Source organism: Oncorhynchus clarkii, unplaced genomic scaffold, assembly GCF_045791955.1.
Source record: "Oncorhynchus clarkii lewisi isolate Uvic-CL-2024 unplaced genomic scaffold, UVic_Ocla_1.0 unplaced_contig_4357_pilon_pilon, whole genome shotgun sequence".
Lineage (NCBI taxonomy): Eukaryota > Metazoa > Chordata > Actinopteri > Salmoniformes > Salmonidae > Oncorhynchus > Oncorhynchus clarkii.
This window is the reverse complement of record NW_027257924.1, coordinates 138,576-161,131: the sequence shown is the minus strand read 5'-3', so window position 1 is coordinate 161,131 and position 22,556 is coordinate 138,576. Positions and strand designations below refer to the sequence as shown.

General features: G+C 47.9%; 1 protein-coding gene across 1 annotated transcript in view; it reads right to left on the bottom strand.

Moving 5' to 3' along the window:
- The window catches only part of LOC139393656 (anoctamin-1-like), a 113,481-nt gene extending 91,126 nt beyond the window's left edge, over window positions 1-22,355 (bottom strand). Inside the window, exons 1-6 of the mRNA XM_071141996.1 lie at window positions 22,277-22,355; window positions 16,577-16,987; window positions 11,075-11,173; window positions 3,911-4,062; window positions 3,125-3,179; window positions 2,954-3,005 (exon numbers count right to left, since the gene is read on the bottom strand). Coding sequence (XP_070998097.1) covers window positions 2,954-3,005; window positions 3,125-3,179; window positions 3,911-4,062; window positions 11,075-11,173; window positions 16,577-16,987; window positions 22,277-22,309 — 802 coding nt within the window. The 5' untranslated portion in view covers window positions 22,310-22,355. The remainder of the gene's footprint in view (window positions 1-2,953; window positions 3,006-3,124; window positions 3,180-3,910; window positions 4,063-11,074; window positions 11,174-16,576; window positions 16,988-22,276) is intronic.
- Window positions 22,356-22,556: the final 201 nt, after the last annotated feature.

Sequence of the window (22,556 nt, the reverse complement as noted above, 5' to 3'; positions counted from 1 at the left end):
TATTTATTGGACAGGGTAGTGTGTTATATTTATTGGACAGGGTAGTGTGTTATTTATTGGACAGGGTAGTGTGTTATATTTATTGGACAGGGTAGTGTGTTATTTATTGGACAGGGTAGCGTGTTGTTTATTGGACAGGGTAGCGTGTTATTTATAGGACAGGGTAGCGTGTTATTTATTGGACAGGGTAGTGTGTTATTTATAGGACAGGGTAGTGTGTTATTTATAGGACAGGGTAGGGTGTTATTTATTGGACAGGGTAGTGTGTTATTTATAGGACAGGGTAGTGTGTTATTTATAGGACAGGGTAGGGTGTTATTTAGTCATAGTGACAATATAGACTACCAATCTGTCTATCCACCATTCATAGTAACAATATAGACTACCAGTCTGTCTATCCACCATTCATAGTAACAATATAGACTACCAGTCTGTCTATCCACCATTCATAGTAACAATATAGACTACCAGTCTGTCTATCCACCATTCAGAGTAACAATATAGACTACCAGTCTGTCTATCCTGCACTATGTCCACCAATAGACTAACTAGGAATTTAACCACAATGTTATTTTTATGTGCACAAGTCAATTTGATAGAAACACAACTCTGATGGGAAAATGTTTTTTTTTTAAATATTCACATTAAAACCTGGTCGCTAATTGTATGGATACCTAGTCATAGCCACCCAAAAGTCTCTGTGCTGGTCCAGTGTGAATATGCTGCACATCATGGTCCCCCCGCATGCCCAAACATCTAGTCTAGTGTCTGATTATGCTGAGCATCATGGTTCCCCAGCAGCCCCAACCATCTACAGATGCTCCAGACCAGCCATAACAAGCATAACAAGCTGTACTCCCCCCTCATACTCATCTATAGGTTGTGCATTTTAAACAGCCTGGCTGTCTGTGGTAGTATTCATTCAGCTTGGTCTGGTCCACAGAATGATCATGGACTCAGACCCCAGGTCCCTATCCAACTGTTTTTCCATGAGTTAGAGTTGTCCGCCATCATAATGCCAGAGACCAACATTCACTGTTTTAAATACAAAGTCTTATTGGATAAGAACACATTTGTATAGACCATCGCTGTTGTATACATCATGGTTCCTCAGCAGTGTCATGTTAAAAATAGGGACTATAATGGAAATGAGTCCCTGGCTTTATTGTGCAAATCCTTTAAAACATCTTTGTACTGTGTGAATATATTTATTTCTTTTAACTGACAAATCAATCAATCAATCAATCCAAACTGTGCAGCGGCCAATTGATGAACGGAAAGAGACATCTGTTACAAAACACCCAAAAGTTGAATGACATTCGGAGATTGTCAAGCCTTTAAACCTGGGTAGGACTGCAAGGCAGGGTGGGATGTGTTTTCTGTTTGTCCAGATTCATAGTCTATTGTGGTGTTGAAAACACAAACCATGAAGGGCCCGAAGTCACTATGCTTTGTTTATAAGTTGTGTGGCACATTGGCACAGAAACCTGTAGGTGGAGAAGCTACATACATTGTATTTATTTCTAAATGTGATTTCCCCCTATCTGATCATTGTATTTATTTCTAAATGTGATTTCCCCCCTATCTGATCATTGTATTTATTTCTAAATGTGATTTCCCCCTATCTGATCATTGTATTTATTTCTAAATGTGATTTCCCCCCTATCTGATCATTGTATTTATTTCTAAATGTGATTTCCCCCTATCTGATCATTGTATTTATTTCTAAATGTGATTTCCCCCTATCTGATCATTGTATTTATTTCTAAATGTGATTTCCCCCTATCTGATCATTGTATTTATTTCTAAATGTGATTTCCCCCTATCTGATCATTGTATTTATTTCTAAATGTGATTTCCCCCCATCTGATCATTGTATTTATTTATAACTGTGATCCCTACCCTATCTGATCATTGTATTTATTTCTAAATGTGATTTCCCCCCTATCTGATCATTGTATTTATTTCTAACTGTGATTTCCCCCCTATCTGATCATTGTATTTATTTCTAAATGTGATTCCCCCCCCCCCCCTTATCTGATCAGTGTATTTATTTCTAACTGTGATTTCCCCCCCCTATCTGATCAGTGTATTTATTTCTAACTGTGATTTCCCCCTATCTGATCATTGTATTTATTTCTAATTGTGATTTCCCCCCTATCTGATCATTGTATTTATTTCTAACTGTGATCCCCCCCCTATCTGATCATTGTATTTATTTCTAACTGTGATCCCCCCCCCTATCTGATCATTGTATTTATTTCTAAATGTGATTTCCCCCTATCTGATCATTGTATTTATTTCTAACTGTGATCCCCCCCCCCCCCCCCCCCGAGCTGATCAGTGTATTTATTTCTAAATGTGACACCAAACACGACCCCCTACACCACTACCCCCTACAACACTACACACTACTCCCTACACACTACCCCCTACAACACTACCCCCTACAACACTACCCCCTATACACTACACCAGGGATGGGCAAATTTCACACTTTTTCCCCAGCCCCAACTAACACACCGGACTCCAATAATGAACTAATCATGACAGAACTAGACAGGACCAGAATTTATTTCAATCCCGTATCCACCTCTAATGCAGACCTTCCACCAATCACTCACTGTAACCCTGTATTGACCTGTACTGAGGAACTATGGAGAACACCAATCACTCACTGTACCCCTGTATGGACCTGTACTAAGGAACCATGGAGAACACCAATCACTCACTGTACCCCTGTCTGGACCTGTACTGAGGAACCATGGAGAAGGAACCATGGAGAACACCAATCACTCACTGTAACCCTGTCTGGACCTGTACTGAGGAACCATGGAGAAGACCAATCACTCACTGTACCCCTGTATGGACCTGTACTAAGGAACCATGGAGAAGGTCAATGACCTCAAAAAGTAGGCAACTTTGGGCAAATCAGAGGTTAGAGGTCACTCACCCATGGATTGGCTGGTGCGTGTGCAGGCGGTGCGTCTCAGGATCTCGTACACCTGAGGGGGTTAGGTCACACAGAATACTGTGTCAGAGAGAAACAGAGAGCTGAAACCATATTCCCATTGATTCTTGACATTCATATAAAACAGAGAAACATCCTGAATGACAGACTCACTATTCGACTGCGTGTTGCGTTGTCAAAGAACGTGTCTTTAGAGGTGATGTTAAATCTGTAGAGAACAAAGAACAGGTGTCAACTCAGGGAAACTGATGGTGACTCCATATACAGACCAGCTGTTGTCAGAGTGTGTGTGAGGACGTGTGTGGGGCTTGGTGTGGGGCTTGGGGCATAGCGTGGGGCGTGGCGTGACGTAGGGCGTGGTGTGGGGCGTGGCGTGGGGCTTGGTGTGGTGCGTGGGGCGTGGTGTGGCGTGGGGCGTGGTGTGGGGCGTGGTGTGACGTAGGGCGTGGTGTGGGGCGTGGTGTGGGGCGTGGTGTGGGGCGTGGTGTGGGGCGTGGTGTGGGGCGTGGTGTGGGGCGTGGTGTGGGGCGTGGGGCGTGGCGTGGGGCGTGGTGTGGGGCTTGGTGTGGGGCGTGGCGTGACGTAGGGCGTGGTGTGGGGCGTGGGGCATAGCGTGGGGCGTGGCGTGACGTAGGGCGTGGTGTGGGGCGTGGTGTGGGGCGTGGTGTGGGGCGTGGCGTGGGGCTTGGTGTGGGGCGTGGTGTGGGGCGTGGTGTGGGGCGTGGTGTGGGGCGTGGTGTGGGGCGTGGTGTGGGGCTTGGTGTGTGGGCGTGGCGTGACGTAGGGCGTGGTGTGGGGCGTGGTGTGGGGCGTGGCGTGGTGCGTGGTGCGTGGTGTGGGGCGTGACGTAGGGCGTGGTGTGGGGCGTGACGTAGGGCGTGGTGTGGGGCGTGGCGTGGGGCTTGGTGTGGGGCGTGGTGTGGCGTGGGTGCATCTTACAAGTGTAGTTTGTCCCTGGAGAAGCAGTGTGAGAGCTGCTTAGTGGTACTGTGGCCTAGCTGGGGGATGTTGGGTTGGAACGGCTGGTTCACCTTCCTCCAGAACTCACTGAGGCTGGCACTGAACCCATTCTCCTGCTTCAGATCATAGCTCTAGACAGACCAACACAGACAGATTAATAGAGGCACCTGCTGTGGCTCATACACAGGGTCTCCCTCCCACTGCAGCAGGGGCTGGGGATTCAGAAAAATGTAATGTCCTCAGAGGCCACTCATGGTGCAGTAGTCATAAAAACAAAATAAAAACAGCAAATAGCAAAGGATATTTAGAAAAAGTCCAAACAGACTCCATGTAAAAGTCAAAACAGACTCCATGTAAAAGTCAAAACAGACTCCATGTAAAAGTCTAAACAGACTCCATGTAAAAGTCAAAACAGACTCCATGTAAAAGTCCAAACAGACTCCATGTAAAAGTCCAAACAGACTCCATGTAAAAGTCCAAACAGACTCCATGTAAAAGTCCAAACAGACTCCATGTAAAAGTCTAAACAGACTCCATGTAAAGTCAAAACAGACTCCATGTAAATGTGCAATCAGGCCAACATTTTAGTAAGTTGCAGAATTGCAATAAAAGAGAACTTGGCCCGAATTCTTTAAGACTTCAGGTCAGTCTGTACCTGCAGCCAGAGGCAGGGGCTGTAATTCAGGGTGGAGTGGATGGGAAGAGTCAACCTCTATTGTGTTGGCCTTCTGGAGGGCTCTGCCCAGGTAGAGGGATGGAGGGCTCTGCCCAGGTAGAGGGATAGAGGGCTCTGCCCAGGTAGAGGGATAGAGGGCTCTGCCCAGGTAGAGGGATAGAGGGCTCTGCCCTGGTAGAGGGATGGAGGGCTCTGCCCAGGTGGAGGGATAGAGGGCTCTGCCCAGGTAGAGGGATAGAGGGCTCTGCCCAAGTAGAGGGATAGAGGGCTCTGCCCAGGTAGAGGGATAGAGGGCTCTGCCCAGGTAGAGGGATGGAGGGCTCTGCCCAGGTAGAGGGATAGAGGGCTCTGCCCAGGTAGAGGGATAGAGGGCTCTGCCCAGGTAGAGGGATAGAGGGCTCTGCCCAGGTAGAGGGATAGAGGGCTCTGCCCAGGTAGAGGGATAGAGGGCTCTGCCCAGGTAGAGGGATAGAGGGCTCTGCCCAGGTAGAGGGATAGAGGGCTCTGCCCAGGTAGAGGGATGGAGGGCTCTGCCCAGGTAGAGGGATGGAGGGCTCTGCCCAGGTAGAGGGATAGAGGGCTCTGCCCAGGTAGAGGGATAGAGGGCTCTGCCCAGGTAGAGGGATAGAGGGCTCTGCCCAGGTAGAGGGATGGAGGGCTCTGCCCAGGTAGAGGGATAGAGGGCTCTGCCCAGGTAGAGGGATAGAGGGCTCTGCCCAGGTAGAGGGATGGAGGTCTCTGCCCAGGTAGAGGGATGGAGGTCTCTGCCCAGGTAGAGGGATGGAGGGCTCTGCCCAGGTAGAGGGATAGAGGGCTCTGCCCAGGTAGAGGGATAGAGGGCTCTGCCCAGGTAGAGGGATAGAGGGCTCTGCCCAGGTAGAGGGATAGAGGGCTCTGCCCAGGTAGAGGGATAAAGGGCTCTGCCCAGGTAGAGGGATGGAGGGCTCTGCCCAGGTAGAGGGATGGAGGGCTCTGCCCAGGTAGAGGGATAGAGGGCTCTGCCCAGGTAGAGGGATGGAGGGCTCTGCCCAGGTAGAGGGATAGAGGGCTCTGCCCAGGTAGAGGGATAGAGGGCTCTGTCCAGGTAGAGGGATGGAGGTCTCTGCCCAGGTAGAGGGATGGAGGGCTCTGCCCAGGTAGAGGGATAGAGGGCTCTGCCCAGGTAGAGGGATGGAGGGCTCTGCCCAGGTAGAGGGATGGAGGGCTCTGCCCAGGTAGAGGGATGGAGGGCTCTGCCCAGGTAGAGGGATGGAGGGCTCTGCCCTGGTAGAGGGATGGAGGTCTCTGCCCAGGTAGAGGGATGGAGGTCTCTGCCCAGGTAGAGGGATGACATGATTTCTCCACAAGTTCTGACTATCTTGCCCAACCTATTTTTCTGTTTGACCTTGTTTTTCCCTAACCAGCAGGTCAAGAAGTAGGACAGAATCACAGCAGGTTGGTGCCACCTTAATTAGGGAGGACGGGCTCATGGTAATGGCTGAAGCAGAATGGGATTAAATACATCAGACATGGCTTCCATGTGTTTCCATTCACTCTGTTCCAAATCAGACTTTGTCACATGCGCCGAATACAACAAGCGTAGACCTCACCGTGAAAAGCTTACTGACAAGCCCTTACAGGCCCCCATTAACATCAGGGTTTTAGGCTGGGTTTCTGTACAGCACTTTGTGACATCGGCTGATGTAAAAAGGGCTTTATAAATACATTTGATTAACCAACAGTGCAGTTCAAGAAGTGTTAAGAATATATTTCCAAATAAAACTAATGTAAACAATAATAAAAAGTAACACAATAAAATGACAATAGCGAGGCTATATACAGGGGGTACCGGTACCGAGTCAGTGTGCAGGGGTACAGGTTAGTTGAGGTAATTTGTAGGTAGGGGTAAAGTGATAATAAACAGCGAGTAGCAGCAGTGTAAAAACAAATGGATGGGGGTAAATGTAAATAGTCCAGTGGCCATTTGATTAATTGTTCAGCAGCCTGATGGCTTGGGGGTAGAAGCTGTTCAGCAGTCTGATGGCTTGGAGGTAGAAGCTGTTCAGCAGTCTGATGGCTTGGGGGTAGAAGCTGTTCAGCAGTCTGATGGCTTGGGGGTAGAAGCTGTTCAGCAGCCTGATGGCTTGGAGGTAGAAGGTGTTCAGCAGCCTGATGGCTTGGAGGTAGAAGGTGTTCAGCAGCCTGATGGCTTGGAGGTAGAAGCTGTTCAGCAGACTAATGGCTTGGAGGTAGAAGCTGTTCAGCAGTCTGATGGCTTGGGGGTAGAAGCTGTTCAGCAGTCTGATGGCTTGGGGGTAGAAGCTGTTCAGCAGCCTGATGGCTTGGAGTTAGAAGGTGTTCAGCAGCCTGATGGCTTGGAGGTAGAAGGTGTTCAGCAGCCTGATGGCTTGGAGGTAGAAGCTGTTCAGCAGACTAATGGCTTGGAGGTAGAAGCTGTTCAGCAGTCTGATGGCTTGGAGGTAGAAGCTGTTCAGCAGTCTGATGGCTTGGAGGTAGAAGCTGTTCAGTTAGCCTGATGGCCTGGGGGTAGAAGCTGTTCAGCAGTCTGATGGCTTGGAGGTAGAAGCTGTTAAGCAGCCTGATGGCTTGGAGGTAGAAGCTGTTCAGCAGTCTGATGGCTTGGAGGTAGAAGCTGTTCAGCAGCCTAATGGCTTGGAGGTAGAAGCTGTTCAGCAGCCTGATGGCTTGGAGGTAGAAGCTGTTCAGCAGTCTGATGGCTTGGAGGTAGAAGCTGTTAAGGAGCCTTTTGGTCCTAGACTTGGTGCTCCGGTACCACTTGCGGTGCAGTAGCAGAGAGAACGGCCTATGAATAGGGTGGCTAGAGTCTTTGGCAATTTTTTGGGCCTTCCTCTGGCACCGCCTAGTATATAGGTCCTGGATGGCAGGAAGCTTGGCCCCAGTGATGTACTGGGCTGTACGCACTACCCTCTGTAGCGCCTTACAGTCAGATGCCGAGCAGTTGCCATACCAGGTGGTGATGCAACCGGTCAGGATGCTCTCGATGGTGCAGCTGTAGAACCTTTTGAGTATCTGGGGACCCATGCCAAATCTTTTCAGTCTCCTGAGGGGAAAAAGGATGTGTCGTGCCCTCTTCACGACTACCTTGGTGATGTGGACACCAATGAACTTGAAAATCTCGACCCACTCCACTACAGCCCCGTCGATGTTAATGGGGGCCTGTTCGGCCCGACTGTTTGGCCCGCCTTTTCCTGTAGTCCATGATCAGCTCCTTTGTCCTGGTCATATTGAGGGAGAGGTTGTTGTCCTGGCACCACACTACCAGGTCTCTGACCTCCTCCCTATAGGCTGTCTCATCGTTGTCCGTGATCAGACCTACCACTGTTGTGTCGTCAGCAAACTAAATGATGGTGTTGGAGTCGTGTTTGGCCACGCAGTCGTGGAGGGGACTAAGGACACACCCTGAGGGGCCTCAGTGTTGAGGATCAGTGTTGAGGATCAGTGTGACAGTGTTGTTGCCTAATCTTACCACCTGCTGGACTACGGGGCGGTAATCAATTAGGCAGGTTACCTTCGCTTCCTTGGGCACATGGACTATGGTGGTCTGCTTGCAACATGTAGGTATTACAGACTCGGTCAGGGAGAGGTTGAAAATGTCAGTGAAGACACTTACCAGTTGGTCAGCATATGCTTTAAATCAACGTCCTGGTAATCCGTCTGGCCCCGCGGCTTTGTGAATGATGACCTGTTTAAAAGGTCTTACTCACATTGGATACCAAGAGCGTTATAACAGTCAACCAGAACAGCTGGTGCTCTTGTGCATATTTCAGTGTGGCTTGCCTCAAAGCGAGCATAAAAAGGCATTAAGCTCATCCATCCATTATTATGAGCCATCCTCCCCTCAGCAGCCTCCACTGGACAGAATGCGTTCAATCAGTATGCTCCCGTTCCGCATCAGGGGAGGTGGAACGGGAGCAGTGACCTCCGCATCAGGGGAGGTGGAACGGGAGCAGTGACCTCCGCATCAGGGGAGGTGGAACGGGAGCAGTGACGGTACCTCCACATCAGGGGAGGTGGAACGGGAGCAGTGACGGTACCTCCACATCAGGGGAGGTGGAACGGGAGCAGTGACAGTACCTCCACATCAGGGGAGGTGGAACGGGAGCAGTGACAGTACCTCCACATCAGGGGAGGTGGAACGGGAGCAGTGACAGTACCTCCACATCAGGGGAGGTGGAACGGGAGCAGTGACAGTACCTCCACATCAGGGAGGTGGAACGGGAGCAGTGATAGTACCTCTATATACAGTTTCTTCAGAAAGTTCAGACCCCTTGACTTTCCTACATTTTGTTACGTTACAGCCTTTTTCCAAAATGGATTAAATAAATAAATGTAACTCCGCAATCTACACAGAATACCCCATAATGTCAAGAATCTTCCTAGGGCTGGCCGGCCAGCCAAACTGAGCAATCGTGGAAGAAGGACCTTGGTCAGCGAGGTGACCAAAATATCAATCGTCAGTGACAGGTCCTCTGTGGAGATGGGAGAACCTTCCAGAAGGACAACCATCTCTGCAACACTCCACCAATCAGGACTTTATGGTAGAGTGGGCAAACGGAAGCCACTCCTCAGTAAAAGGCACATGACACCCCCTTGGAGTTTGCCAAAAGGGAACTAAAGAAAGACTCTCAGACCATGAGAAACAAGATTCCCTGGTCTGATGAAACCAAGATTTAACTCCTTGGCCTGAATGCCAAGCGTTACGTCTGGAGGAAACCTGACACCATCCCTACGGTGAAGCATGGTGGTGGCAGTATCAGGCTGAGGGGATATTTTTTGGCAGCAGGGATTGGGAGACTAGTCATGATCAAGGCAAAGATGAATGGAGCAAAGTACAGAGATCCTTGATGAAAACCAGAGCGCTCAGGACCTGACTGGGGCGAAGGTTCACCTTCCAACAGGACAATGACCCTAAGCACACAGCCAAGACAACTCAGGAGTGGCTTCGGGACGAGTCTCCGACTGTCCTTGAGTGGCCCAGCCTGAGACCGGTTTTGAACCCGATCGAACATCTCTGAAGAGACCTGAATATAGCTGTGCAGCGACGCTCCCCATCCAGCCTGACAGAGCTGGAGAGAACCTGTCCCAGACCTGGTGTTTTCAACTCTCTCGAGACAGTAGGAGCGGTAGAGATACTCTGAATGATCGGCTATAAAAAGCCAACTGACATTTTCTCCTGAAGTGCTGACCTACAACCACTGTGATTATTATTATTTGACCCTGCTGGTCATCTATGAACATTTGAACATCTTGGCCGTGTTCAGTTATAATCTCAACCCGGCACAGCCTGCATTGCTTGCCTTTTGGGGATTTATGCTGGGTTTCTGTGCAGCACTTTGTGACATCAGCTGATGTAAGAAGAGCTATGTAAATATATTTGATTGCTCTGAAGAGAGGAATGGGAGAAACTCCCCAAATACAGGAGAGTCAAGCTTGTACCCAAGAAGACTACAGGCTGTAATCGCTGCCAAAGGTGCTTCAACAAAGTACTAACTATAGGGTCTGAAACTGTATGTAAGTGTGTTATTTCAGCTTTTTTTTTTATGTGCAAAAAAATTCTAAAAACCTGTTTTTGTTTTGTCATTATGGGGTATCGTATGTAGATTGATGGGGAAAAAGACAATTGAATGCATTTAATTTCTGTCAGTCGGGATCTTCATGAAATGGGTTTCCATGGCTGAGCAGCCGCACACAAGTCTAAGATCACCATGCGCAATGCTAAGCTTTGGCTGGAGTGCCATTTTGGAATGAGCTGTACAACGAGCAGGTGTCCACATACTTTTGGTCAAGTAGTGTATGTGGACACCTGCTCGTTGTACAGCTCATTCCAAAATGGCACTCCAGCCAAAGCTTAGCATTGCGCATGGTGATCTCATCCAAAATCTCATTGCAAAATCATGGGATTTAATATGGAGTAGGTCCCCTCTTTGCTGCTATAACAGCCTCCACTCTTCTGGGAAGGCTTTCCACTAGATGTTGGAACATTGCTGCGGGGACTTGCTTCCATTCAGCCACAACAGTATTAGTGAGGTCGGGCACTGATGTTGGGCGATTAGACCTGGCTCGCAGTCGGCGTTCCAATGAAGTATGTCCCCTTTGGTCCATTTTCCCCAATGTGAGTTGTTACATTGTAAAAGACAAGTCTCTGCTGTAGTGTGTTTGATTCACATAATGTTTCAGGTACCAGCAAATGTAATCCAAGTAGGAGAACAATCCCACCGTGTCTTCATGTGACTCTACTGTAGCTGGGCAATCTGATGCAACATTAAAGACTGTTAAACTTCTATAAACAAGGCAACAACAACGGATGAGTTAAAAAATACATTTAAAAAAGGTGCAGGGCAACACCGAGATTAACCCCCTGTTTATGTTAGGGGAGGAGCCATCCATAGGATTACACACACACACACACACACACACACACGGCTGTAAAGTGGTGGAGGTCTCACCTTCTTAGTGGGGACTTTGATCTTGAGGAACTCTGCCTCTCTGCTCAGGACCTGCCAGGGGACATGGAGTCTCGTGAAGCTGGGCCCGTAGACCCTGACCTGGGGGAGAGGACAGTAACCAACAGGTAGGAACCATAGTTTAATACCAGGAGGAGGACAGGTGGTGGGAACCAACAGTCAGGTAGGATTGCAAACCCTCCCACCACCTCCCAACCCTGCCCCATCAATTATTTGATAAAGTAGGTTTGTCAAGAAATACAGGTTGTATAATCCCCATTTAAATTGACTTAAAACGCCCGCTAGAGTGGAAATCCACTTATTTTCAGCGGAAAGACGATATCCATAGCTTACCCATAATATTGCACAATGATTTAAGTCAAGTCGTCATTTTAGTCAAAGTATTCTATATTTGTGGTTGAAGTTGTAAACTTCTGATATTTTAAATGCCGTGTGTTTTCTCTATGAGATGACGTGCTAATACTTCAGTCTAAATTCCTTTTCTGGTTTTATTTCAATGTTACCACTCTCCAGTATGGTGTTGTTAATTCATCACAAACACAGTTGTTCCTCTTTGCGAGTGGCGACTGAGCAGTATAATAGATCATCTTTGGCTGAACCAACAGCTCGTCTCCATTGCCGACACTTGGCCACCTGAGCTTTGGAGCAACTAGGAAATAGGAAACGGTCCTCCACTTTAACAGCAAATTATCAAAATCCATTGGAGAATTTTTCAAGTCTCACTTATTTTTTAGCCATTCTGTATTAAATATATACACACAATACCAGTCAACAGTTTGGACACACCTACTCATTCCAGGGTTTTTCTTTAGTTTACTATTTCTACATTATAAAATAATAGTGAACACATAAAAACTATGAAATAACACATTGATAAACAAATCGAAATATATTTTAGGTTCTAATTAGCCACCCTGCCTTGACAGCGTTGCACACTATTGGCCTTCTCTCAACCAGCTTCATGAGATCGTCACCTGGAATGTATAGAAGGAGTTCCCACATATGCTAAGCATTTGTTGGCTGTTTTTCACTCTGCGGTCCAACTCATCCCAAACCATCTCAATTGGGTTGAGGTCGGGTGATTGTGGGAGCCAGGTCATCTGATGCAGCACTCCATCACTCTCCTTGGTCAAATAGCCCTTCCACAGCCTGGAGGTGTGTTTGGGGTCGTTGTACTGTTGAAAAACAAATGATAGTCGGACTAAGCGCAAACCCATGGGATGACGTATCGCTGCAGAATGCTGTGGTAGCCATGCTGGTTAAGTGTGTCTTGAATTCAAAAAAATAAAATCACAGTGTCACCAGCAAAGCACCCCCACACCTCCTCCATGCGTCACGGTAGGAACCACACATGTGGAGATCCTCCGTTCACCTACTCTTCGTCTCACAAAGACACGGCGGTTGTAACCAAAAATCTCAAATTTGGACTCGGACAAAAAAGGACAGATTTCATGTTTCTTGGCCAAAGTCTCTTCTTCTTATTGGTGTCCTTTAGTAGTGGTTTCTTCTTCTTATTGGTGTCCTTTAGTAGTGGTTTCTTCTTCTTATTGGTGTCCTTTAGTAGTGGTCTCTTCTTCTTATTGGTGTCCTTTAGTAGTGGTTTCTTCTTATTATTGGTGTCCTTTAGTAGTGGTTTCTTCTTCTTATTGGTGTCCTTTAGTAGTGGTTTCTTCTTCTTATTGGTGTCCTTTAGTAGTGGTCTCTTCTTCTTATTGGTGTCCTTTAGTAGTGGTCTCTTCTTATTATTGGTGTCCTTTAGTAGTGGTTTCTTCTTCTTATTGGTGTCCTTTAGTAGTGGTTTCTTCTTCTTCTTATTGGTGTCCTTTAGTAGTGGTTTCTTCTTCTTATTGGTGTCCTTTAGTAGTGGTTTCTTCTTCTTATTGGTGTCCTTTAGTAGTGGTTTCTTCTTCTTATTGGTGTCCTTTAGTAGTGGTTTCTTCTTCTTATTGGTGTCCTTTAGTAGTGGTTTCTTCTTCTTATTGGTGTCCTTTAGTAGTGGTTTCTTCTTCTTATTGGTGTCCTTTAGTAGTGGTTTCTTCTTCTTATTGGTGTCCTTTAGTAGTGGTTTCTTCTTCTTATTGGTGTCCTTTAGTAGTGGTTTCTTCTTCTTATTGGTGTCCTTTAGTAGTGGTTTCTTCTTCTTATTGGTGTCCTTTAGTAGTGGTTTCTTTGCAGTAATTCGACCATGAGGGCCTGATTCACACAGTCTCCTCTGAACAGTTGATGTTGAGATGTGTCTGTTACTTGAACTCTCTGAAGTATTTATTTGGGCTGCAAATTCTAAGGCTGGTATCTCTAATGAACTTATCCTCTGTAGCGGAGGTAAATCACGGTCTTCCTTTCCTGTGGTGCTCCTCATGAGAGCCAGTTTCATCATAGCGCTTGATGGTTTTTGCGACTGCACTTGAAGGAATGTTCAAAGTTCTTGAAATTATCCGGATTGACTGACCCTTCATGTCATAAATCCTCAAGGATCGAACCCTTTGTTTTCACCTAAAATGACATACCCAAATCTAACTGCCTGTAGCTCAGGCCCTCAAGCAAGGACAGGCATACTCTTGACACCATTTGAAAGGAAACACTTTGAAGTTTGTGGAAATGTGAAATTAATGTAGGAGAATATAGCACATTAGATCTGGTAAAATATCATTTTAAAGTGTTTTCAAATTATTATTATTATTATTATTATTATTATTTAATGCAAGAGAAAGGCCATAATATAATATAGCAGTCTGTGTGCAAAGTTCCAGATTGATCCAGTGAAGTATCGCAATGCTGGACAGGGTGGCAGATAGCCCAGTGGTTAGAGCGTTGGCCTAGTAACTGAAAGGTTGCAAGATCGAATCCCCGAGCCGACAAGGTAAAAACCTGTCGTTCTGCCCCTGAACAAAGCAGTTAACCCACTGTTCCCAGGCCATCATTGAAAATAAGAATTTGTTCTTAACTGACTTGCCTAATTAACTAAAGGTCAAATAATAAAACAAATACTGGACAATATTGGTCAATTGATACATTTTCAAGTACATACCAGTAACTATAGAGAACATACAAAAAATGGTATGGTAATACACTATTTGAGTTTACACAAGGAATGTCATAGATGGATCATTAGCTTATACACTAACTTTCACACATCTAGATGGCCGGGTGGGTGTGGAGCCAGAGACAGCAGGGGTTCATACTGTAGAACCCAGCTCCTACAGCTGAATAGAAAAATAGATGTATCCTTTTCTCAGCGATCTACACAGAATACACCACAATGACAAAGCAAAATGGACGCCTATGTAGATATATGGAATATCTACAGAGGCCCATTATCAGCAACCATCACTCCTGTGTTCCAATGGCACGTTGTGTTAGCTCATCCAAGTGTATCATTTTAAAAAAGGCTAATTGATCATTAGAAAACCCTTTTGCAATTATGTTATCACAGCTGAAAACTGTTGTTCTGATTAAAGAAGCAATAAAGCTGGCCTTCTTTAGACTAGTATTTGGAGCATCAGCATTTGTGGGTTCGATTACAGGCTCAAAATGTCCAGAAACAAAGAACTTTCTTCTGAAACTCGTTGGTCTATTCTTGTTCTGAGAAATGAAGGCTATTCCATGCGAGAAATTGCCAAGCAACTGAAGTTCTCGTACAATGCTGTGAGCCCCACAGAGCCACCATGAGCAGAGCGCATGCAGAGTGAGGGTGACACACAGAGTGGAGCAACTAATGGCTTTACTAAGGGAATAAGTAATTTCTAATTTTGGGTTTCAGGCAGCGCAACTGGGCCTGGGTAGGGTGGGGTCTGAAAGTTGCGGGTATGGGTAGGCATCAGGGTTAAAATACATGCCCGTGCAGGGCTCTAGTAAACATTGGTCACAGAAGATTATTGGGACTACACGCCCACCTTTGGGTTGAACAACGCGAGAGGTAGAGTCAGTTAAAACGTCTGCTGCTTGGTTGAACAACGCGAGAGGTAGAGTCAGTTAACGTCTGCTGCTTGGTTGAACAGCGCGAGAGGTAGAGTCAGTTAACGTCTGCTGCTTGGTTGAACAACACGAGAGGTAGAGTCAGTTAACATCTGCTGCTTGGTTGAACAACACAAGAGGTAGTCAGTTAACGTCTGCTGCTTGGTTGAACAACACGAGAGGTAGAGTCAGTTAACGTCTGCTGCTTGGTTGAACAACACGAGAGGTAGAGTCAGTTAACGTCTGCTGCTTGGTTGAACAGCCCGAGAGGTAGAGTCAGTTAACGTCTGCTGCTTGGTTGAACAACGCGAGAGGTAGAGTCAGTTAACGTCTGCTGCTTGGTTGAACAACGCGAGAGGTAGAGTCAGTTAACGTCTGCTGCTTGGTTGAACAACGCGAGAGGTAGAGTCAGTTAACGTCTGCTGCTTGGTTGAACAACGCGAGAGGTAGAGTCAGTTAACGTCTGCTGCTTGGTTGAACAGCGCGAGAGGTAGAGTCAGTTAACGTCTGCTGCTTGGTTGAACAACACGAGAGGTAGAGTCAGTTAACGTCTGCTGCTTGGTTGAACAACACGAGAGGTAGTCAGTTAACGTCTGCTGCTTGGTTGAACAACACGAGAGGTAGAGTCAGTTAACGTCTGCTGCTTGGTTGAACAACCCGAGAGGTAGTCAGTTAAAACGTCTGCTGCTTGGTTGAACAACGCGAGAGGTAGAGTCAGTTAACGTCTGCTGCTTGGTTGAACAACGCGAGAGGTAGAGTCAGTTAACGTCTGCTGCTTGGTTGAACAACGCGAGAGGTAGAGTCAGTTAACGTCTGCTGCTTGGTTGAACAGCGCGAGAGGTAGAGTCAGTTAACGTCTGCTGCTTGGTTGAACAACGCGAGAGGTAGAGTCAGTTAACGTCTGCTGCTTGGTTGAACAGCCCGAGAGCTAGAGTCAGTTAAAACGTCTGCTGCTTGGTTGAACAACGCGAGAGGTAGAGTCAGTTAACGTCTGCTGCTTGGTTGAACAACCCGAGAGGTAGTCAGTTAACGTCTGCTGCTTGGTTGAACAACACGAGAGGTAGAGTCAGTTAACGTCTGCTGCTTGGTTGAACAACACGAGAGGTAGAGTCAGTTAACGTCTGCTGCTTGGTTGAACAACACGAGAGGTAGAGTCAGTTAACGTCTGCTGCTTTCTGAGAATCACTGGGCTAGAAGAGCAGGGCGGAAGAGCAGAGTCTCATATGGTGACGGCAATGCAACTTTTTGAAAGACGGGTGTTTCTTTAACTATGATGCAAACGTACACTAAATGACGATATTTCCAGACCGCATGCATGGTGGATGGACTAGAAATACAAGTGAAAATATATTTAGGGTCAAATTCCCCTTACTTTTCATTAGGTGAGCAATGTTAAATATTACAAATTGGTTTGTTAATTACTTTGTTATTTTTTAAACTGCAGCGATAATGATACATTTCACCAGAAATAACACCAGACCAGCAACCACAGAGCGCACACACACACACACAGACCGGTTGGTCTCTCACCTCGGTGTCTCTCTCCATCTCAAGCCCCGCCTCCAGTAGCCTGGCCTCAAACTCCTCCCTGATCAGCACCATCTCTCCTTCAGCTGGGTCCGCCTCTAATTCCACCTCCACCGCCAGGTCCACACACACCTCCCCGTCCCCCGCACTCCGCTGCCCGGCTGCACATCCCAAACCCCCCTGCCCTACACCCCCCACAGGGCCGGAGAGGGGGGAGCTACCATTGGAGATGACAGAGAGGCGATGAGGAGGGTGTGGAGGGGCGGAGAGACGGTGCAGCCGGTCGCCACCCCTCACAGAGATCTGTTTGCGTTGGTAGAACACCAGAACATAGTCCACCTTCCTCCGACCATCTGAGAAGAACTGACAAGAACTTTGGCCATCCTGGGGGGCCGCTAGCCCAACACCCCCACCCTGGAAGAGAGGAGAGGGGACTGGTCAGTAACTAACACCCCCTCCCTGGAGGAGAGGGGACTGGTCAGTAACTAACACCCCCTCCCTGGTGGAGAGGGGACTGGTCAGTAACTAACACCCCCTCCCTGGAGGAGAGGAGAGGGGACTGGTCAGTAACTAACACCCCCTCCCTGGAGGAGAGGAGACAGACAGGGGACTGGTCAGTAACTAACACCCCCTCCCTGGAGGAGAGGGGACTGGTCAGTAACTAACACCCCCTCCCTGGAGGAGAGGGGACTGGTCAGTAACTAACACCCCCTCCCTGGAGGAGAGGGGACTGGTCAGTAACTAACACCCTAACCTGGAGGAGAGGAGAGGGGACTGGTTAGTAACTAACACCCCCTCCCTGGAGGAGAGGAGAGGGGACTGGTCAGTAACTAACACCCTAACCTGCTAGTCCAACACCCCCTCCCTGGAGGAGAGGAGAGGGGACTGGTCAGTAACTAACACCCCCTCCCTGGAGGAGAGGAGAGGGGACTGGTCAGTAACTAACACCCTAACCTGCTAGTCCAACGCCCCCTCCCTGGAGGAGAGGGGACTGGTCAGTAACTAAAACCCCCTCCCTGGAGGAGAGGAGAGGGGACTGGTCAGTAACTAACACCCTAACCTGCTAGTCCAACACCCCCTCCCTGGAGGAGAGGAGACAGACAGGGGACTGGTCAGTAACTAACACCCCCTCCCTGGAGGAGAGGAGAGGGGACTGGTCAGTAACTAACACCCCCTCCCTGGAGGAGAGGAGAGGGGACTGGTCAGTAACTAACACCCTAACCTGCTAGTCCAACACCCCCTCCCTGGAGGAGAGGAGACAGACAGGGGACTGGTCAGTAACTAAAACCCCCTCCCTGGAGGAGAGGAGACTGGTCAGTAACTAACACCCTAACCTGGAGGAGAGGAGAGGGGACTGGTCAGTAACTAACACCCCCTCCCTGGAGGAGAGGAGAGGGGACTGGTCAGTAACTAACACCCCCTCCCTGGAGGAGAGGAGAGGGGACTGGTCAGTAACTAACACCCCCTCCCTGGAGGAGAGGAGAGGGGACTGGTCAGTAACTAACACCCCCTCCCTGGAGGAGAGGAGGCAGACAGGGGACTGGTCAGTCACTGTTCAGTAGGGCAGAAGTAGCTCAATTCAACAACAACAACAACACAAATATAAAACAGAGATGAACACACCTGGTTCTGAGGAGGGTGAATAGCAGGTCAACTTTATTGAAACATGCAGAAGTTGTACAGTACCAGTCAAATGTTGACACCTACTCATTCAAGAGGATTTCTTTATGTTTTATATTTTCTACATTGTAGAATAATGGTAAAGACATCGAAACTATGAAATAACACATCTGGAATCATGTAGTAACCAAAACAAGTGTTCAAAACTAAATATTTTAATTCTTCAAAGTAGCCACCTAATTCTTCAAAGTAGCCACCCTTTGCCATGCACATTCTAGGCCTTCTCTCAACCAGCTTCACCTGGAATGCTTTTCCAACAGTCTTGAAGGAGTTCCCACATACGCTGAGCACTTGTTGGCTGCTTTTCCTTCACTCTGCGGTCCAACTCATCCCAAACCATCTGAATTGGGTTGAGGTCAGGTGATTGTGGAGGCCAGGTCATCTGATGCAGCACTCACACCTCTGCTTTTCGATCAAATAGCCCTTCCACAGCCTGGAGGTGTGTTTTGGGTCATCGTCCTGTGGAAAACAAATGATAGTGGGACTAAGCCCAAATCAGATGGGATGGCGTATCCCTGCAGAAAGCTGTGGTAGCCATGTTGGAAATGAGGTCGCAGTTGTAAATGAGAACTTGTTCTCAACTAGCCTACCTGGTTAAATAAAGGTGAAATAAGTATCAGTCTCACAGTCTCCTCTGAACTGCAATCTGAGTGCAGTTAACTCTAATGAACTTAACCTTTGCAGCAGAGGTAACTCTGGGTCTTCCTTTCCTGTGGCGGTCCTCATGAGAGGCAGTTTCATCATAGCGCTTGATGGATTTTGCCACTGCACTTGAAGAAAAGTTCAATGTTCCTGAAATGTTCCGGATTAACTGACCTTCATGCCTTAAAGTAATGATGGACTGTCATTTCACTTTGCTTATTTGAGCTGTTCATGCCATAATATGGACTTGGTATTTAACCAAATAGGGCTATCTTCTGTATACCACCTCTACCTTGTCACAACACAACTGACTGGCTCAAACACCTTAACTTTTAAGAAGGCACACCTGTTAATTGAAATGCATTCCAGGTGACTACCCCATGAAGCTGGTTGAGAGAATGCCAAGAGTGTGCAAAGCTGTCATCACGGCAAAGGGTGGCTACTTCGAAGAATCTCAAATATATGTTGAATTGTTTAACACTCGTTTGGCTACTACATGATTCCATGTGTGTTATTTCATGGTTTTTGTCTTCACTGTTAATCTACAATGTAGAAAAACGTTTAAAAAAATAAAGAAAAACCCTGGAATGAGGAGGTGTGTCCAAACTTCTGACTGGTACTGTACATACACCTGACACCTTATTCTACATAATCTATTTCTATCTGAATACACACACACACATGATTCAACAAATCAACTCATCATCACCTTGACTTGTGCAATCAGGTGTTAGTGCTGGGCTGGAACTAAAGCCTGCACCCCCTGCACAGGACCAGGGTTGGAGACCACCCTGTAGCTATACAGGACCAGGGTTGGAGACCACTGAGGACCACCCTGTATCTCCACAGGACCAGGGTTGGAGACCACTGATGACCACCCTGCATCTATACAGGACCAGGGTTGGAGACCACCCTGTAACTATACAGGACCAGGGTTGGAGACCACCCTGTATCTATACAGGACCAGGGTTGGAGACCACCCTGTATCTATACAGGACCAGAGTTGGAGGCCACTGATGACCACCCTGTATCTATACAGGACCAGGGTTGGAGACCACTGATGACCACCCTGTATCTCCACAGGACCAGGGTTGGAGACCACCCTGTATCTATACCACCCTGTATCTCCACAGGACCAGGGTTGAAGACCACCCTATATATATACAGGACCAGGGTTGGAGACCACCCTTATCTATACAGGACCAGGGTTGGAGAACACTGATGACCACCCTGTACCTATACAGGACCATGGTTGGAGACCACTGATGACCACCCTGTATCTATACAGGACCATGGTTGGAGACCACTGATGACCACCCTGTATCTCCACAGGACCAGGGTTGGAGACCACCCTGTATCTATACCACCCTGTATCTCCACAGGACCAGGGTTGAAGACCACCCTGTATATATACAGGACCAGGGTTGGAGACCACTGATGACCACCCTGTATCTCCACAGGACCAGGGTTGGAGACCACCCTGTATCTATACCACCCTGTATCTCCACAGGACCAGGGTTGAAGACCACCCTGTATATATACAGGACCAGGGTTGGAGACCACCCTTATCTATACAGGACCAGGGTTGGAGACCACTGATGACCACCCTGTATCTATACAGGACCATGGTTGGAGACCACTGATGACCACCCTGTATCTCCACAGGACCAGGGTTGGAGACCACCCTGTATCTATACCACCCTGTATCTCCACAGGACCAGGGTTGAAGACCACCCTGTATATATACAGGACCAGGGTTGGAGACCACCCTTATCTATACAGGACCAGGGTTGGAGAACACTGATGACCACCCTGTATCTATACAGGACCAGGGTTGGAGACCACCCTGTATCTATACAGGACCAGGGTTGGAGACCACTGATGACCACTCTGTGACTATACAGGACCAGGGTTGGCGACCACTGATGACCACCCTGTATCTATACAGGACCAGGGTTGGCGACCACCCTGTATCTATACAGGACCAGGGTTGGAGACCACCCTGTATCTATACAGGACCAGGGTTGGAGACCACCCTGCATCTATACAGGACCATGATTGGAGACCACCCTGTATCTATACAGGACCAGGGTTGGAGACCACCCTGTAACTATACAGGACCAGGGTTGGAGGCCACTGATGACCACCCTGTATCTATACAGGACCAGGGTTGGAGACCACTGATGACCACGCTGTATCTATACAGGACCATGGTTGGAGACCACTGATGACCACCCTGTATCTCCACAGGACCAGGGTTGGAGACCACCCTGTATCTATACAGGACTAGGGTTGGAGACCACCCTGTATCTATACAGGACCAGGGTTGGAGACCACTGATGACCACCCTGTATCTCCACAGGACCTGGGTTGGAGACCACCCTGTATCTCCACAGGACCAAGGTTGGAGACCACTGATGACTACCCTGTAACTATACAGGACCTGGGTTGGAGACCGCCCTGTATCTATACAGGACCAGGGTTGGAGACCACCCTGTATCTATATAGGACCAGGGTTGGAGACCACCCTGTATCTATACAGGACCAGGGTTGGAGACCACCCTGTATCTATACAGGACCAGGGTTGGAGACCACCATGTATCTATACAGGACCAGGGTTGGAGACCACCCTGTAACTATACAGGACCAGGGTTGGAGACCACTGATGACCACCCTGTAACTATACAGGACCAAGGTTGGAGACCACTGATGACCACCCTGTAACTATACAGGACCAGGGTTGGAGACCACTGATGACCACCCTGTATCTATACAGGACCAGGGTTGGAGACCGCCCTGTATCTATACAGGACCAGGGTTGGAGACCACTGATGACCACCCTGTATCTCCACAGGACCTGGGTTGGAGACCACACTGTATCTCCACAGGACCAGGGTTGGAGACCACTGATGACCACCCTGTATCTATTCAGGACCAGGGTTCGAGACCACACTGTATCTATACCCAGGACCAGGGTTGGAGACCACTGTTGACCACCCTGTAACTATACAGGACCAGGGTTGGAGACCACTGTTGACCACCCTGTATCTCCACAGGACCAGGGTGGGAGACCACTGATGACCACCCTGTATCTCCACAGGACCAGGGTTGGAGACCACTGATGAGGTTATATCAAGTCTGGTAATGTAGGGTTAAATAATTCAGCAAGACCTTTTAGGTGAGAGGTTCTCCTTGACAGCATAAATGGAGGACAATCTCTACAGTAATAACCAGCCAGGCGACATAGAATACTCTATAACAAAAACATGTTTTCAGTTCACATACGTACGTACTGGGAAAGGATTTGGCATGTCATAACAAACAAACGCAGGAGCAGAATCAACAGTTAGCAGGAAGTCAACCGTTTGCGGAGTTACTTACAGGAATCTTGTCTTGGCTGGCGTATTGATGCATTCTGTAGCGCTACAAACACAGACAGGAGAATAAAGGAACGGTGTCGTTAGACCGGGAGGAGAATAATAACGGAATAGTAGCAGCAGCTGTACGCGCAGAACTCATCATTATCAGCACGCGCATCTCGATAATCCGTCAATTTGGGGGAGCAAAGCGACGCGCCTCTCACTTGGCAGGGGACTCAAGATTAGTAGGCTATGGCCTACACACATGTTTCATCTAGATACCTATCAAACTATAGTCTACC